The sequence below is a fragment of the Callithrix jacchus genome, chromosome 22 (genome assembly GCF_049354715.1).
Source record: "Callithrix jacchus isolate 240 chromosome 22, calJac240_pri, whole genome shotgun sequence".
Taxonomy (NCBI): domain Eukaryota; kingdom Metazoa; phylum Chordata; class Mammalia; order Primates; family Cebidae; genus Callithrix; species Callithrix jacchus.
The window spans coordinates 36,819,992-36,837,876 of record NC_133523.1 but is presented as its reverse complement, the minus strand read 5'-3'; the positions used below and the strand labels follow the sequence as shown (position 1 = coordinate 36,837,876).

The 17,885-nt window shown below is 47.0% G+C and overlaps 1 protein-coding gene and 1 long non-coding RNA gene across 5 annotated transcripts; one reads left to right on the top strand and one right to left on the bottom strand.

Annotated features, from left to right (window-relative positions):
- Positions 1-3,267: 3,267 nt before the first annotated feature.
- LOC103789954 (cell adhesion molecule CEACAM6) lies at positions 3,268-17,273 on the bottom strand. Of its 4 annotated transcripts, none has more exons than XM_008988077.5 (6): positions 17,102-17,273; positions 15,840-16,199; positions 10,673-10,951; positions 10,043-10,297; positions 5,385-5,504; positions 3,268-4,782 (listed from the first exon to the last, which is right to left on the bottom strand). In XM_008988077.5, the coding sequence occupies exons 1-5, from the start codon at positions 17,163-17,165 to the stop codon at positions 5,425-5,427; spliced, it is 1,038 nt and encodes a 345-aa protein (XP_008986325.2). In that variant the 5' UTR covers positions 17,166-17,273; the 3' UTR covers positions 3,268-4,782; positions 5,385-5,424. The 4 variants fall into 4 exon arrangements, with proteins under 4 accessions (XP_008986325.2, XP_008986326.2, XP_035140492.1 ...); XM_008988078.5 differs by having other exon boundaries at positions 3,500-3,661; XM_008988079.5 differs by having other exon boundaries at positions 4,588-4,724.
- Positions 10,951-16,768, top strand: LOC118150130 (uncharacterized). The gene is made up of 2 exons (XR_004738014.3): positions 10,951-12,147; positions 14,726-16,768. It is a non-coding gene; the product is annotated as an uncharacterized LOC118150130 (long non-coding RNA).
- Positions 17,274-17,885: the final 612 nt, after the last annotated feature.

Below are 17,885 nucleotides of genomic sequence, written 5' to 3'. Positions count from 1 at the left end.
AGTGAGTGCTGCATCAGTGTGAGCTATTATAATTACGGAAACAGGCCATCGTAGCCATCCAGGTGGGAGGTATTTTCCAGCCAGAGTCCTGGCAGGCCAGCTGGAGATGAAGACGGTTAAGGAGGAAGTTTAACTTCCAGGAGTGGAAGGACTGGGGAGGAGTAACTCATGCACAACATTCTGTGAAAATATATTTATCCAACAGCAGGAATACCCAGAGTCAATGTGGCTTCTGTGGCAATCACTGTCTCCTGGTGGGGGCGGGGAGCGTCTAAGACTGTTGTAGGCTCAAATAATTTTTCTTTCTTTATTTTTTATATATTAAAATTTTTTTTTTAATAAAGATGGGGTTTCACCATGTTGATCAGGCTGGTCTTGAACTCCCGACCTCAGGTGATCCTCCTGCCTTGGCCTCCAAAGTGCTTGGATTACAGGTGTAAGCCACCAAGCCTGGCCTGGCTCAAATAATTTTTCTAAAAGCCAAGCCTGAAAACAGGTTTCGGGGGTGCCTTGAAAATTAGCATACCTTTTGACAAAAAAAAACACACATTGATCTTTTTAATGGAAAGCATTGGTTTTGCTGAAGAAAATCCCGCTTGTGGCTTAAATCATTACTTTTGTCTCTGTGCTATCCTACTTTATAAAGAGAAAGACTAAAGAAGAGTGAATAAGGAAGCACACGGATAAATTAACAGGACAGAATTGTGACTGGTATGTGTAAGTTAAGGGGATGTATGTATAGTTTTTTTTTTTGAGACAGAGTTTTGCTCTTTTGCTCTTTGTTGCCCAGGCTGGAGTTCAGTGGTGGTGATCTCGGCTCACTGCAACCTCCACTTCCCAGGTTCAAGCGATTCTCCTGCCTCAGCCTCCTGAGTAGCTGGGATTACAGGTGCCTGTCACCACGCCTGGCTAATTTTTGTATTTTTAGTAGAGACAGGGTTTCTCCATGTTGGCCAGGCTGGTCTTGAACTCCTGACCTCAGGTGATCCACCCGCCTTGGCCTCCCAAAGTGCTGGGATTACAGGCATGAGCCACTGTGCCCGGCTGTATGTATACATTTTATGTGAACATAAAAAGGACCTCTTGTTTTAAATACATCTCTTCATATGAATAATGTGGGCTTTCTTGAGTGGATAGTAGACTTCATTGCAAGGACAGTCCCCCAGAATCATGACAGAATGGGTAGTTGGCTTGTTTGCTAACTGAGAAGACTGTGTAAGTCGCTGAGGAGAAAGACGATGAAGGAGCAGATGGGTGAGGGTGAAAGGAAAGGTCTGAGAGGAATGTTTACCAAGGGCTCATCAGGTAGCAGTCTCTGTGTCTAAGGCCTTATACATCTCAAGTTTCTCTTTCACTGTCATTTTCTGATGCAGTCAGAGTCATCCTTGTGCTGCAGATGAGAAAATCCTGTGGGAGGTGAAGTGAGTGGTCCAGGGTCATCCAGCCATTCACAGCAGAGCTGGTGTGTTTCACCTCAAAGTTTGTGCTCTTGTCTGTGATTCAGACAAAAAAGTGAGACAAAGAAGGAAGGCAAAGCAAATTTTTGTTGTGGGTGCCTCACACAGGTACGTTTTGTCAACTTCACCCACAACAAAAACTTGCTTTGCCTTCCTTCTGGAATTACAGATGTGAGCCACCGCGTCCGGCCAGCATGAGGATTTTCCCTTGAAATTTACACTGAGTTGTCCACCTCCAGCTTACAGAGCTTCAGGAACAGAGCAGACCTTGTTCTTAGTGATTCCATGGGATAGAATGGGATTGGAGGATGTTGGAAACAGATATTTGGTGCTGCAGAGAAAAATCAGCACTGAGACGAAGGTTCTCTCAGCAAAGCAATCTTTACTTTCTGTAGGAAGGGTGCTCCCGTTAGCCATCTTGCTGGGAGAGTACAACGAACAAAGGAAAAGCTGACATATTTACCCTTTGCGTATTTGGGGTCATCTTTACTGCTGTGTCTGATCTCTGTTGGTGGGAGCCAGACCTCACATTCTAAACTAAATTCGATTAGCTCACAACTTAAAACTTTTCTAAACAGGCAAAAGTAATGGAGAACAAAAAGGAGGTCTAAATCAGGAAGGGGCATAGGCTGTGAGCTGGAACAGGCCTGTGAGCACGTCCAGCACAGATATCTTGGTTAAAGCACAAGGACATAGAATGTACTATGTGCCTATGAGCATGTCTAACAGCTACATACAATGGGGCTTAACAAAGAGTTATGAGCAAAAAGCAAAAACGCTTTTTTTTTTTTTTAAGGTGGGGTTTCACCGTGTTGGTCAGGCTGGTCTTGAACTCCCGACCTCAGGTGATCCGCCCGCCTTGGCCTCCAAAGTGCTCGGATTACAGGCGTGAGCCACCACCCCCGGCCTGGAAAAAGGCTTTGAAGAAAGTGTTTAAAACAAACTATTATTTCTAACACTTATGAGTCATTCTTTAACAAGGAAGGAAACTTTGAAGAGAAACTTTTTTTATTTCCCACAGAGGAGCTAGAAGAATTCAGGGTCCAGTCTACAGGTGAATAACGAAAACTAAAAAGCAATAAGCAGAACTGTGATGTCGTTAACAGGTGCACTATAGCTTTTTTCAGCATAATTTTTCTCTCCACAGGCCATCTGTTTCTACCAAAGATAAGCCCGGTAAGACATATTTGTTTTCCGAATAAGTGTAGTCTCACCAAACTTGGCCTCGTTCTTATTTAAGTGCATCGAGAGTAGCAGTTGACCACATAGAGTCTTTTTAAGTTTGCTTTTCTGGAAGTTTTTATAAGGAATCTCAGATTAAACTTGTAGAAACCTCTAGACATGAGGAAGCCAAGCCAACGCCGTCTTCAGACTTTGCTTCAGTGCCTATGGGTTCATCTATGTATATTCTCAAATATAACATCCCAGTCAAAGCCTGGGTAATATAATCAATATTTCAAATGTATCCTTGTTATGAAGGGAGCAGATTTGTATTGAGCAAATAACTATATTATTTTATTATATCATATTAATTAATGATTTTAATAACCATTAATGAAATTAATTAGAATATTAATAACAAATCATTGTTAAATAATTATTAGAATTATATTATAATTATTATTTATCACAAAGTTGCAAAAATAAATATTATATTCATAAGTAATTAAGTAATAATTATTTTATGATAATCAATATTAACAACTATATTTATTGTGGAAATAACTGTATTATTATAAAGATATAAATATTCATGAATAGTTTCCGAATTCTGGAGCAGTCAGGTAGGGAGAAAATGTAAATGTTTCCATTTTTGTTCACAAAAGTATACTTTACTAAATTACTGTAAACTCTAGATAGCTTAAAAGAAAAAATGTTTTTCCTGAAACCTGCGAAACAAAACACTTAAAGAATCCTCAATATTTCAAATAAAAAAATCTTAAAAATATTATTTTCATTATTATCATTGAGTTCCATGAAATTAATGATTTTCTCTGCTTGTTCTCGGTTGGCAGTTTCATGAAGCTATCAGTTTGTTAAAATTTTGGAAATTCTTAAACGGTCCAATTGTACGATTTTAATGCTATTAGAAAATTGTATTCAAGAGTACTTGTCAGAGTCTTTTCTGTAAATATCCTCGATGAAGAAGCAGTTTTGGATGGTGGCTGATTGCAAATGCTTTAAGGAAGAATCAAACCAACTGTCTGTGGATGACAGAGAGATTGAAAATGAGTCTGGTCACAAACCCGCGTAGAGTTCATTATGACAAGAATGCAACTCACATAGATATTTAGCTCCTTCTGTGGCACATGGTATTATTATGGCTGACAGCCTGTTAGATTTCTGGGAATCTCACGTAATTTTTGGAACACTCATGTCAGTAACATACCCATAAATGTAACTTAGAGAAGGTTCAGCATCACTTAGCATTTGACAATGCTTCCCATATAATTTAACATGTCAGATAAGATGTCTTTTCCATTCGGTGTCTGTTTCTCAATTAGATTACTGAGTTCTTGGTGGAGCTCATTAATGAATAAGGCCAATGAAGTGTAGGACTACACATGTTGAAAAAGCTCCGGGCTGGGCGCGGTGGCTCATGCCTGTAATCCCAGCACTTTGGGAGGCCGAGATGGGTGGATCACGAGGTCGGGAGTTCAAGACTAGCCTGGCCAAGATGGAGAAACCCCATCTCTTAAAAAAAAAAAAAAAGAAAGAAAAAAGAAAAAGCTCCAGAGGCAGTTCTAATACTCCTAGCTAAAAACCATGGGTTTAGCCCCCAGTCCTACCTATTAGAACAGGGGTTCTCCATCCTGGCTACACACTAGTAGCATCTGGAGAGGCCTAAAAATTACCAATGCCTGGATCCTCAGACCAGTGAAAGAATTTATGGTTGAGGCTTGAGCATCGGTTTTTTAAATGTTTCTGAGTGATTCCAATGTGTAGCTGTATTTCCCATCAGATTTCTCTGATTTCTTGTGGCACTCACTCCTTTCTAGTTGGGTATTATGATTATTTTTAGGTCTTATCTTCTGTTCTATGCTTTATGTTCTCTGGGGGTAGGGAATGTGCCTTCTTCATTTCCGTATCTGTTATGCACACATGAATCGATTGTCAGTAAAGGGTTCTCAGCACATGCAGGATGTGTCCTGAGTTCAGAGTTCACATGTTAATGCTACACAGTCTTTGTTCTCCATGGGATAAGAGGTTGCTTGTGATGAACGGTGTGGGGGAGTCCACAGTGCAGGTGGTGGAGGGGAGTTCACCCTGTTTTTAGGTGTAACATTGAAACTTCAGAATTCTATGTGCATCTGTTTTCATACTACTATAAAAAAAAAAAGGAAAAAAAGGAATTCTATGTGCATAGAGGGTAAAGGGGCAGGATGTGTAGAGTCAGGTCTAACTAAGATAAAGGAATTATACTGGGAAGTAGAGGTAAAGGAAGTAGAAAGGATTAGTAAAAAGAAGAAATTTGAACTTGTCTGATAGACCGCAGTAGCCCCTGTGGCTTCTTGAGTAGGCGAGTGAACTAGATTTTAGGAAGGTAATGAGGCAGCCATATGCAGGAAAGATTTCAGACACTGGCAATAAAGGGTCAAGCAGGACTTTGAGCCGTTGCTGAGGTTTATGGGAACGGAGAGAAGGACCCAAGTGAGAGATGTTACCAAAGGACCAAGAGGCATTGACGACGTACTGAATCTGGGAAACACATGAGCAGAGGCTGGGGATCATTATGTCTAAGAGACAGTGGGGTACAGGGAGCATGAAGAGTAGGGAAGAAGAGACCTGCAGGAATTCGTGTGAGAAGCAGGAGTTTAGGGGTAGAAGGAGGAGATCCAGTCCCAGATATAAGTAAAAAATTTTTCCCTCTCCCGAGCATGGTGGTCAGCCCTGCAGGAAATAGGACAAGTGGAAAGGCCACCATACCTGCCAGTCTTCCTGAAATACCGAAAATACACCAGGGCTGCTATATCAGAATCACGCTGGCCAGCACTCCAATCAGGATGCTGACAGTGGTCCCAGCTGAGACAACAGAACTACCTGGTACTGAAAAAAAAAAAAAAGAGAGAGAAGGAATGAAGGTGATGTTATTTTACAGTGGGGTGCCCCAAGAACCAGCTCTCAACATGAAGTAGTACTGACTTGTTTCTTCAAGGAATACACTAGTTTTGTGGGAAGGTTGCAATTTTTTTCTCTCTTACTAGGTTTCTAGGTTGGTGATCAGTCTTCTGTCAATTTCATCCTGGTCTTTCTGCACTCAGATATTTCTGAAGGCTTTGAAATTTGAGAAAGACGGGTTGCTATTTTTGCGTTTCATTAGAACTTTCTATCTTGTCATAGTTGCATCTTTTTCTGTGTCTCAATTGTGGTAGCCCTGAATAAGAGCCTGTTGGCTCTCTATGGCAGGGACTTGATTGACAGAAGGCCCAGGCTAGTGCATTCTGAATTTACCATGTTCTTTGCACAGAGAACTCACTTCTCATGGGCTCCTACCAGGGGAATGAAAGCAAGCCCAGCTCTGTGAGACCCCGCTTCACTCTCATGGGTGAGGGGTTCAAGGACTCCCCATCAGTCTTGTGGAAACTGAGAATGGCACTGCTATCTAAGAGTTCCCTCCTTCTCTTTCTCCTTCTCAGGAATCAGATCTGCACCACAGTCTGAGGGTTCTCTCAGGCTCCTCTCACTGCTACTCCACCTTCTTTCACGACGGTATCCCCAGTGAATTGTCTTGCACCTCTAATCCCGTCTTGGCTGCATCTCAGTGGATGAAAGCTAACATACCAGGCTTGATGCTTTGCACTTCGTTTCCTCTCTCCCATGTTTAGCTATGGTAGGTTTCCATTTGGTGCTTATTCCTCCCCAGTCAACTCAGGCTGATGATTAGCGCTATGTTAGCTACTGTTGAGGGGCACCTCCTATGGGCCAGGCCCTGTGCTGAATACTTTACTTGTGTCTCACTTGATTTATACAAGAACCCTCTTGGGTAGACATAATTTCCATTTTGCAGATGAAAAGACAGAGGCTTAGAGTGTTGAGAAAACTTATCCAAAGTCATATGGTTAGTGACAGGTAGATTTGGGATTTGGCTGTAGAACTACCTGACTTCAAGGGTAATGGTAATGGTATTTATAATAATAGCTAATATGTATGAAGCTTTTCTTTGTGTGTGGCACTTTGCTGAAGTCTTAATCAAATATTACATGAAATCTTGAAAACAATACTATGAAACAGGCGCTGTTATTGCAATTTTCATTTTTTCCATCCATTTCCTAGTGATGAGAATTATTGCAATTTTCAGTTGAAGAACTGAAGGTTCAGAGAAGTTAAAAATCTTGTATAAGAAATTGATAGTGGTAAATACATTAAAATAAAGAGAGACCTCAAATCAACAACCTAACTTTGCAGATTCAGGATATAGAAAAAGAACAAACTCGGGTCGGGCACGGTGGCTCACGCCTGTAATCCCAGCACTTTGGGAGGCCGAGGCAGGTGGATCACGAGGTCAAGAGATCGAGACCATCCTGGTCAACTTGTGAAACCCCGTCACTACTAAAATTACAAAAAATTAGCTGGGCACAGTGGCACGTGCCTGTAATCCCAGCTACTCAGGAGGCTGAGGCAGAAGAATTGCCTGAACCCAGGAGGCAGAGGTTGCAGTGAGCTGAGATCACACCATTGCACCCAGCCTGGGTAACAAGAGCGAATCTTCGTCTCAAAAAAAAAAAAGAAAAAAAACAAACTCAACCCAAAGACAGTGAATGAAGGAAACAATAACTGGAGTAGAAATAAATAAAATGGAAGCTAGAAAAACAATAAAGGGAATCAAGGAAACCAAGAGTTGGTTCTTCAGAACAGATCAATGAAATTGACATTTACTAGATTGACTACGAGAAAAAAGAGAGAAGATTCAAATTACTAAAATCATAAATGGAAATGGGGGCAGGTGGCTCACACCTTTAATTCCAGCACCCTTGTAGGTCAACGCAAGAGGATTGCTCAAGGTCAGAAGGTCAAGACCAGCCTATGCAACTTAGGGAGATACAGTCTTTACAATTTTTTTTTTTTTTAACTAGCCAGGCATGTTGGCACATGCCTATAGTTCCAGCTCCTCAGGAGGCTGAGGTAGGAGGATCACTTGACCCCAGGGGGTTGAGCCTGCAGGTAAGCTGTGATCAAACCACTGCCCTCCAGCCTGGGTTGAGCTACATAGTGAGATCTACTCTCAAAAAAAGCAAAACAAAATGAGAGAGAGAGAAAATCATAACATTGCTACCAATTCTACAGAAATAATAATGATTACAAGAGTGTGATGAATAATTGATTGGCTAAATATTGTTATGAGGGAATCCGGGGGGATCACTCCCATGTGAAGCCCCTAGGAAATGAGCCTCGCCGTACAGTGAGCTTGAGCCTGGACACAGATCCTTGGTTGGGGGAGTCGAGCTGAGGGAAAGCAGGAACCGAGAGAAGAACTATATGTTATTCAAAATAATTAACAGACATTACTTTATGGATATGAGGACTTGCAAGGCATTGTGACCACTTTCGGCTCCTTATGGTTTATTGCTTGATTGTGTTCATTTTGGACCCTTGTTACCTTCATTGTAAAATATTAACTTAAGTATTTACACTTGGTAAGTTACTTACTGTAACTTACTGGGTGTAACTGTAACTGACTTACCATAGCTTACAGGGCGTGACTGTAACTTACTTACCTTGACCTATTGGGCATAACCTACTTACTGGAAGTAACCTACTTACTGGGCGTAACCTACTTACTGGACTTAACTTACTTACTGGATGTAACTTAGTGGGCATAACTTGCTTACTGTAACTTAAGTAGTTGATCTGGTGTAAACAACTTTGACTTCAGAAAAGTATATAATGAAACATATTGCAAAAATAAAATTGCTGCTTGGACATAGCCTAAGCCGGCCCTCCAGACTCCGCTTTTCTATTTCCTTTCACTTCTGCACCCTCCCTCAGGTTGAACGAGACATCTACGTTGGCGGTCTCGGGGACTCCTGCAGGTCGGTAGTCCCCCAGCAGACGTGCCAGACCCCAACATTGTTACTACTTATAGGTCTATTCAGATTTTTTTTTTTTTTGAGATGGAGTTTTGCTCGTTACCCAGGCTGGAGTGCAATGGTGCGATCTCGGCTCACCGCAACCTCCGCCTCCTGGGTTCAAGCAATTCTCCTGCCTCAGCCTCCCAAGTAGCTGGGACTACAGGCACATGCCACCATGCCCAGCCAATTTTTGTATTTTTAGTAGAGACGGGGTTTCACCATATTGACCAGGATGGTCTCGATCTCTTGACCTCATGATCCACCCACCTTGGCCTCCCAAAGTGCTGGGATTATAGGTTTGAGCCACCGCGCCCGGCCGGTCTATTCAGATTTTTTGTGTGTTCCCAGGAATTTGTCCATTTCATCTAGGTTATCCAATTTGTTGCATACTCATGCATACTCACAGGGACTCTGCATGGAAGGGCATGGGCATTGCCAAACAGTGTAGCCCATCCCAGGCTGGAGTGCGGTGCTTTGATCAGAGCTTACCTGCAGGCTCAACCGCCTGGGCTCAAATGATCCTCCTGGCTCTGGCCAGGAGTTTGATGGGAACAGAGTTTCATTTTGGGAGGAAGAAAAGAGTTCCGTGGGTGGACGGTGGTGATGGTAGCCAGAGGTAATGTGTTTAATACCACGGACCTGCACTCATGGAAAGGTTAAAATGGTAAGTCCTATTTAGATATAAAGTGGCTGGTAGTCTTACCCTCTCTATAAATGCACACTTTTTGACACTGCCTATTCCCTTCCATGCAGAGTCCCTGTGAGTGAATCTCCCAATTTCTCCAACTGTGCATCGCTCACTGTCCTCTGTGCTGTGTCCCATGTGCTGTGCCCACAGCCTCATACAGCTGGTGACTTCAGAGCCAGGACAAGCTCAGGAGTCTGCCCTGAGGCTCCGCTTCCGTTTTCCTGCAGCCTGAGCCGGGGGAGGCTTTGGTGTTGATTTTGCCTGATTCAGGACAGACCCCCTGGGCACCTTCTCCATATGCCCTGTCCCACCTTAGGTGGCTTCAAGGCAGGGTCAGTCACTGGGAGAGCTGGGAGCAGAGATGGGGGCAGAGTCTGGGCTGCTCTTCCATCACCCAAGGGGCTTCCTCCTCTTTTAAGGAAAAAGTGTGAGCTCATTTCAAAGCCTCCTGTCCCTTGTAGCTTATGAAGTAGGTAAAAGAACACAAAGAGGTGACAGAAAGGGAATTGTTGGTGACAGAGAGAAGCAACTTGCCCCCGAGGACCCTTCCTCCTTCTTCCTCTGTGAAGCCCCTTTTACTACGCAGCGCTCAGGGCTGAGGGAACCCTCTCCTCGCATTTCAGGATGGCCCAAAGTCAGACATGAGAAATCAAAAAAATAAGGGGAAGAGAGTCTGTAGAGGTGAACTGGGAGTGTTTGGGGGGAGAATTTGGGATTTGCTTGTGCCCCTTAAATACAGATTGGGAAAGAAAATTTCTTCCTGGCTCTTCTCTGAAAACCAGACTCCACCTGAAAACGTGATGCCAAAGCTTCATGGATCCACTTACCAGAGACTGTGATGATCCTGCCTGTGGTGCTGTTGCGGCCAGTGACGAAGTTGTGGGCATGGCACATATAGGATCCGCTGTGATCCACAGTGACGCTGGGGATAAAGAGCGCTTGTGTGGATTGCTGGAACGTCCCATTGATAAACCAAGAGTACTGTGCAGCTGGGTTAGAGGCTGCGTGGCAGGAGAGGTTCAGATTTTCCCCTGGACGGTAATTGGAGTTTGAGGGGGAAATGGTGGGGCCATCTGGGCCATCTGGAGGAAAGAGAATAAAGCCACAGGTGATGTCATCAGAGGGAAGCAGACGTTCCTGGTCTGTGGAAGGGCCACAGTGTCCCCCTGAGTCATATCACAACCCTGAAGTCTCAACCAAATCCCCGCTAGTCCCCTTAGCCAAAGTCTGAGACATCCACCTGTTTGTCCCGTTAGAAAATGTGAACTCTGAGCCTCCCAGGACAGGAGCAGCCCCTCCCCTTCTATTATTGGTCAAGGCTTGGTCTGCTCAGGTTTGCCTGGGCAGGAAGTCATGGCCAGCCGGGGTGAGGATCTGAGAGGGACTGAGAGGCCTGGCCTCTGGCCATGTGGATTTGAGTTGGCAGCCTGGGTCACAGAGGAATAGAAGGTACTCACATTGGACATCCAGGGTGACTGGGTCACTGCGGATTGCACTCACTAGGTTCTGTATTTCACACTCATATGTTTCTGTGTCATTCCTTGTGACGCTGAGTAGAGTGAGGGTCCTGTTGTCACTGGACAGCTGCAGCCTGGGACTCACGGGGAGGCTCTGATTGTTCACCCACCACAGGTAGGTGGATTCCTGAGTCTCAGGTTCACAGGTTAAGGCCACAGCATCCTCATCCTCCACGGGGTTGGAGTTGTTGCTGGTGATGAATGGCTTGGGCAGCTCCGCTGTGCAGAAAACAGAGAGAAGATTGCCCTGTGTGGCACCTGTGATTCCTCCACGGGCATCTTTCTTTTTTTTTTTTTTTGAGACAGAGTTTCGCTCTTGTTACCCAGGCTGGAGTGCAATGGCGCGATCTCGGCTCACCGCAACCTCCGCCTCCTGAGTTCAGGCAATTCTCCTGCCTCAGCCTCCCAAGTAGCTGGGATGACAGACACTCGCCACCATGCCCAGCTAATTTTTTGTATTTTTAGTAGAGACAGGGTTTTACCATGTTGACCAGGATGGTCTCCATCTCTTGACCTCGTGATCCACCTGCCTCAGCCTCCCAAAGGGCTGGGATTACAGGCTTGAGCCACCACGCCCGGCTTGCATCTTTCAATCAGAATTGACATCTCCCACTTCTCAGCCCACTTGAGTCCTTAAAAACCTAGGCAGGTGTATGTGTCACAAGACAGATGCACGAGGATCTGAGGCTCGGATTGTGTGAGACCACCTGCCCTCTGTGGGAGAAGCACAGACTTTCTCAAGTGTGAACTGAGCAGCAGCATTGGGTCATGGACAGACACAGGACCGGGGGTCACAGCCCCTGGTGCTTCTCCTGGTTACTCCCTGACCAGCTGACTGCCTGGCTTCCCTTGGACTCCTCACCCGAAACATTCAGGTGCTGGGTCTTTTCAAGCTTCAGTCCTACTTTGCACCCCCTAGCGGTGTTTTCTGTGTGGCTTCCTTTTCCAAGAACGTTCTAGTGATGGGTGATGATGGGACTTCTTATTGTCCTTAAAGCCCGAGGGAAAAACTGTGCAGCCTCCTGGGACTAGTTGTTTCAGCAGAAATAGCACAGGGGACACCAGGGGCCAGCCTGGAGGTCAGTTCAGTCATCAGGCAGTGGAACCACAAGTTTTTCCCAGGTATTTAATAATGACTGACTTGAGCCAGTGACCCCTAAAGATAGAGCAGAATTCAAAGAATGATCTAGAAGAGAGTGAGGGGGACAGGCAGGAGCTGCCTGGATTTAACAGCAGAGCCGTGTCCCTTGTCTTTGGCCTTTCATGTTTCTTCTCCTTCTGCAGAGGGCAGGTGAGGATGCTGTGGATCTTTCTAGAAATACATGTGGACGTTTGCAAATGCAGAACTGAGTGGTGGAAAGAGGGAGCATGAACTGCTGGAAATCTGACTCTCAAAGATCCTGTGTGTTTGGCAGGTATGAGACAGAAGTTTGGGAAGAAGTTTTGCAAATATCATCTCCCATTGGACATTATGCCAAATGAAATAAGTCACTCACAGGACAGATACTGCAGGATTCCACTTATGTGAGGTCCCTAGAGTAATCACACTCATGGAATCAGAGCAGAATGGTGGCGGCCAGGGGTTGGGAGAGGCAGAATGGGGAGATGGTCAATAGTCGTGCACTTTCAGTTATGTAGGATGAGGAGGTTTAGAGATTTGCTGTTCAGCTTGGTGCTATAGTTCATACAGACTGAGTATCACTTATGCATAAGGCTTGGTGAGGGAAGAGACTCCTTTTTCCTGTCTCGTCTCAATGGAGGAGGAAGTAAAAGTTGAGACATAGCAGGCATGAGGTCAGTAGCAAAGTCTGGAGGTTAAGGATTAACCCCCTCACCCTTAGCCACACTCCTATCTATAGATCGCAGGTGTAATATGAAGAAGCACCCTCATCCTAGCACTTGGGGAGGCCAAAGTGGGTGGATCATGGGGTCAAGAGATCGAGACCATCCTGGCCAACATGGTGAAACACCGTCTCCACTAAAAATATGAAAATTAGCTGGGTATGGTGGAGCATGCTTGTAGTCCCAGCTACTTGGGAGGCTGTGGCAGGAGAATTGCTTGAACCCAGGAGGCGGAGGTTGCAGTGAGCCGAGATCGTGCCATTGCACTCCAGTCTGGGTAATAACAGCGAATCTCCGTCTCAAAAAAAGAGAGAAAAAAAAAGAAATTAGCAACTCCCTGAGTAGGGAGAGGCCTATGAGTCCTTTTAGGGGAGTAGAACCAACCAGAGAGGAAGTCTTACGTGTGTCAATTGCATAAACGGAGGAATGATGCCAGATTAGCAGCAGCAGTGTGTGTTATGTTAGCAAATTTAGAAAGCGCTCCCTGCCCCTAATTCCTGTGCAGAGTTAGGCAAATAGGGGAGGAGCCCAAAACAAGCAGGTGAAATGCTCTCGTCCTCTCCTCTCAACCTCAGAAAACACAACTAGAGTTTAAGCTTATCTGACCTGGTCAGTGTCTGTGTGAGATTCCAGTGACTGGTGCACTTCTCAGTCTAGTGAACCCCACCTTATGGCAATGGCATCATTGTGAGGATGCAGGTGTATGTGGCATGGGCAGGAAACTCATCAGACATCACCTGCCTGGCCAGCTCCAGCTGGGGAAGGTCCCGGGAATGACTGGAGAATGTGAGACTCACACCAAGATGAGGACGGGAGTCAAATAGGTGAAATGAGCCCATGGGCTTTGGGAACTGCAGACCTGTCCTTCTGCCTCTGACCCCCTGGTGAGTCAGTGTAAAGAGTGGAGGGAGGAATCGATCGTCACTGTCCCATGGCCTGTTCCACATGTCGGCCTCACTGGGGGAAAGAGCCCTGGGCAGGGACACAATGAAAGCTCATTCTCCTGGTGACCTGGCACATTGGCTTATGATGGAGCCTGGCAGGGGCAGCTGCTAAGGCTGATTTCTGTGCCTTCCCTATTGCCTGGGAGGTGGATCAGGACACAGTGTGGGTGGGAAGGGGACAGGACAGCCAGCCTTGTTAGAGGGATTTTCTGGGGAAGGCCTAAGGGTGGGAGGAAGCTGTGCAGGGCAGGGCATCCCAGCTAGAATGAAGGGGGAGGAAGAGGAGGGACACGGAGAAGCAGAGAGAGCTAGAGATATTTACAGCAGTAAGCGGTGGGAGCTACAGTGACCTTAGAGACCCCATGGACCAGGAGCCCCTTCGCTGCCTTAGACCAGGCACAGGGAGACCTGAAAACCCTCTGATGACTAAGGAACCCCAGAGTCACATGAGATGGGGTAGCTTTAGGGACAGGGGTTCAGAGGGATGGAACATGGATCTTAGTCCCTGAGGGACAAGAAACAGGTGTGGCCAGTTAGGTTCGGTGGCTCACACCTGTAATCCCAGTACTTTGGGAGGCCGAGGTGGGAGGATCACCTGTCAGGCGTTCGAGACCAGCTAGGCCAACATGGGGAAACCCCATCTCTACTAAAATACAAAAATTAGCTGTGTGTGGGGGACATGCACCTGTAATCCCAGCTACTCAGAGGCTGAGGCAGGATCGCTTGAGCTGGAAGGTGGAGGTTGCAGTGAGCCGAGATTGCACCACTGCATTCCAGCCTGGGCAACAGAGTGTGACTCTGTCTCCAAAAACAAAACAAAACAAACACACAAACAAAAAAAACAGGTGCAGCCAGAACCTCCTAGGATTCTGCATCCAGGAACTGGTCTCTAAGAGGTTATGGATCCTTCATTCATTCCTTCTTCCTTTCTTCCCTTCCTCATGAGAGAAGTCCTGAGTGAGCGTGTGTCTCCCTTTGGGTCTCTGCTGGTGCAGGGTGTGAAAAGGGAAAGAAGGCAAAGTCCTCTCCTTTTTCCTTCCATGGGAGTGACACTGACACATCAGGAAACAGGATTTCAGGTGCAGTGAGGGGGTTGTGGATCGAGGGGAGAGGCCTGGACAATCTCAGCACTGACTCTGTTGTTTGAGGCAGGTGATTTAGTTCTAGAGTAAACTGACTAATTCTCTATTTACTTCTCACTCTGCAGACCAGAATCTCCCTCTCTGAGCTGTGGATGTCCAAGACGAAAGGAAGCAAACCCACGACGGGTCTCGGTCTGCAGATGCCTAATAACAAACAGCCCCCCACCCCCGGGGGAGGAGAGGAGCTCTGGCTGCAGACAGACCTCACTTGTCTCTAATCTGCCACCTATGGCCTGTGGACCCTTGTTAGTGACTGTCTCCCTGCCCCTCAATTTCCTTTCAGTAAGTAGGATAAGTGCTATTTGGCTGTGAGGTTGTTGGTGAATTAACCTCAAAATATTTATAATTACTTGATCTCAGCTCTGCACAGAGGAGTTGTCCAAGTGAAGAGCATCTATGATTATTTGCCTTTAAGAGAGAGGGCCCTGGGCCTGATCCCTGGTGGACAAGGGGCTGCCGGGAGCATCCTCTCTTCTCTGTTCCTCCTCCTGGGGACTCTGAACTTCCCAGGGAGTCACCTGTGTCCCCCAGGGCAGTGGGCTCACTCCCTAGTAACCTTGTCTGTCTGACCTTTCCACATTGAGCCTCAAGTGACAGAAGAGGTCCTGTCCTTGACTGGACGAGGCTGTGGGTGCTGGGCCCCGGCTGGTGACCAACTCCAGGAGTCATTTCCCTTGGACAGTCACTTCCTTGCTCCCAGTCAGCCCTGCCCAGGAGGCCACCACACAGCCCTGACACGGGCTCCCCAGAATCACCTGGAATCAGGAACTAGGGACAAGGCTTTGCACAGGGGCTCGGCTCTAGGAAGAGTAGAACTTCTCAGTGAGGATCCCAGGGGGCCCTCAGGCCAGCCCTGACCCGGTTCTCCAGGGTCTTCTCAGGGTCAGGTCCATGGGGAGACCATGGGGTGCTTGGCTGAGACAGACCTCCCCCTGCTGAGTCCCCCATCAGACTGTCCTTCCTCTGCTGCGAGTGTCTGCAGGATCTGGATGCAGGAAGGGGATTCTGATCTGTTGAAGTTCATCTCCCCTGTGTGTGTCCTGCACTAAATGCCCAAACCCTAACACGGGATATAATGCAGAGGACACAGGGGGACACAGGCACAGCCCAGCCCTGACAATCCCGTGTGTGGGGAGCACAACTGACCGCAACACCCGGAGGTCATGGGGAAATACTCACGGTATACACGGAACTGGACAGTTGCTTCTTCACTCGTAAGATCTGCCTTTATGACTTGCAGGGTGTAGAATCCTGTGTCATTCAGGGTGACATTCTGGATCAGCAGGGAGGCATTGGGGTATATTGTCTCTCGGCCGCTGTATGTGGGCCCTGGGGTGGTTAGTTGACTTGCTATTACATATCCTATAATTCGAACGGTGCCGTCCACTCTTTCCCCTTTGTACCAGTTGAAGCCATCCGTATTCTGGGGCACATTGTAGGTGAGTAGAAGAACCTCTTTCCCCTCTGCAGCATTGGATGGCATGGATTCAGTAGTGAGCTGGGCACTGGTAGGCAGGTTCCAGAAGGTTAGAAGTGAGGCTAGGAGACAGGAGAGAGCATCAGTCAATATTAGGATCTGTGCATTGGGATGGAAGGATGGGGCCCTGGGTCCTGAGCAGGTCTCTTCACACCTCCACCTTGGGGGCTGTGTGTGTATGTGTGTGTGTGTGTGTCCCACTGGCTCAAAGTCAGCAGTGTCACCTCCATTCCTTCAGCGCCTCTGGCCCTGGCATTTCCCTGTGTGGAATCCTCTTCCCCAGGGGTGAGTCCCATTCCTTTAGTGCCTCTGACCTTATCATTTCTCTGGAATGCTCTTCTCCCAGGGTCTGCACGGCTCCCTCCCCACCGCCCTCAGATCCTGCTCACATCAGGGCATCTTAGGGAGACCCCTCCCCTGACACCTCCTCTGGAGACCCTCGGTCTTCCTTTTCTGACCTTTCCCTGCTCTGTTCCCTCCAGGGCTCTTGTCAACACCTGACCTCCCCTTCTAGATCTCTTTGCCTGTGTGTTTTCCTCTTCATGACAGCATGAGCTCCATGAGGGCAGAGACTGGCCTGGTGCTTGCTGTATGTCACTGACTAAAACTGACTGCAAATACTGGTGAACAAGTTCATGAGTGTACCTGGTGGTTATTTTTCAACTTTGGATTGGTGGGTAAGGGCATCGTTTAGTGCCCTGGTTCGATTTTTATTTGGATTGTCGCTCTGATGTAGTTCTTATTCCTATCATTTTTCAGATTGTAGTGACCAATGATGATTAACTTGAAAAACATTTTGAATTGACTTTCCTCCTATTTTTTCAATCCCAGTTCAATGTGACTTTCCTGTTGTGACCCCTGTCTCTTTCTGGTGTTCTGTCTGCTCTGTCCCCTCCCAGAGCCCTGTCCTCCCCAGGAGACCCCAGCCAGTCTCGGTGCTCCCTCCTCCTCCTCCTCCGCTCACCTGTGAGAAGGAGTTCCTTCCAGGGGACATGCACTCTGCAGGGAGAGGCTGAGAGGGGTCCCATGGTCTCTGCTGTCTGCTCTGTCCTCCTCTGTGTAGGGGAGCTTGTGCTCCAGGAACGCTCTAGTCAGGGCTGCTGTGACTGTCGGCTCTGCTGTCCTTCCTCCTCTGTGCTGAGCCTCCTCCAGGGACTGGAGCAGTTTCCAGGGTCACGTGGATCATGGGTGTGGTCTCTGCTCAGGAGTCCTCTGTCCCCTCCCCTCTCATTTCTGCCTCTTTTGTCCCTCCTCCTCTTCCCCTTCTGTCTGTATTCAGCTCCCCAGAAGAGGCTCTGAGAAGCAAGGCTTATTTGGACCCCTGTCCCATAACAGGACCACCCACCTTCGCCAGTGCTGACCTCTGCTGTGTCTGGTCTTGGGTCTGTCAGCACCAGGAAGAGTCCCTGTTATCCTCAAACCTGGTGTCATTTTCTCTGGGACAGAGAAACCCCTCTATGTGTCCAGGATGTTCCCAGTGTTCTCACAAAGGTTGGATTTCCTCCCAGAAAGGAGGTCAGAGAGATGTTTGGGGTCCTAGAAATGGACACATTTTCCAAGAATCTTTTTTTATTTTTTTGAGACGGAGTTTCGCTCTTGTTACCCAGGCTGGAGTGCAATGGCGCGATCTCGGCTCACCGCAACCTCCGCCTCCTGGGTTCAGGCAATTCTCCTGCCTCAGCCTCCCGAGTAGCTGGGATTACAGGCGTGCACCACCATGCCCAGCTAATTTTTTTGTATTTTTAGTA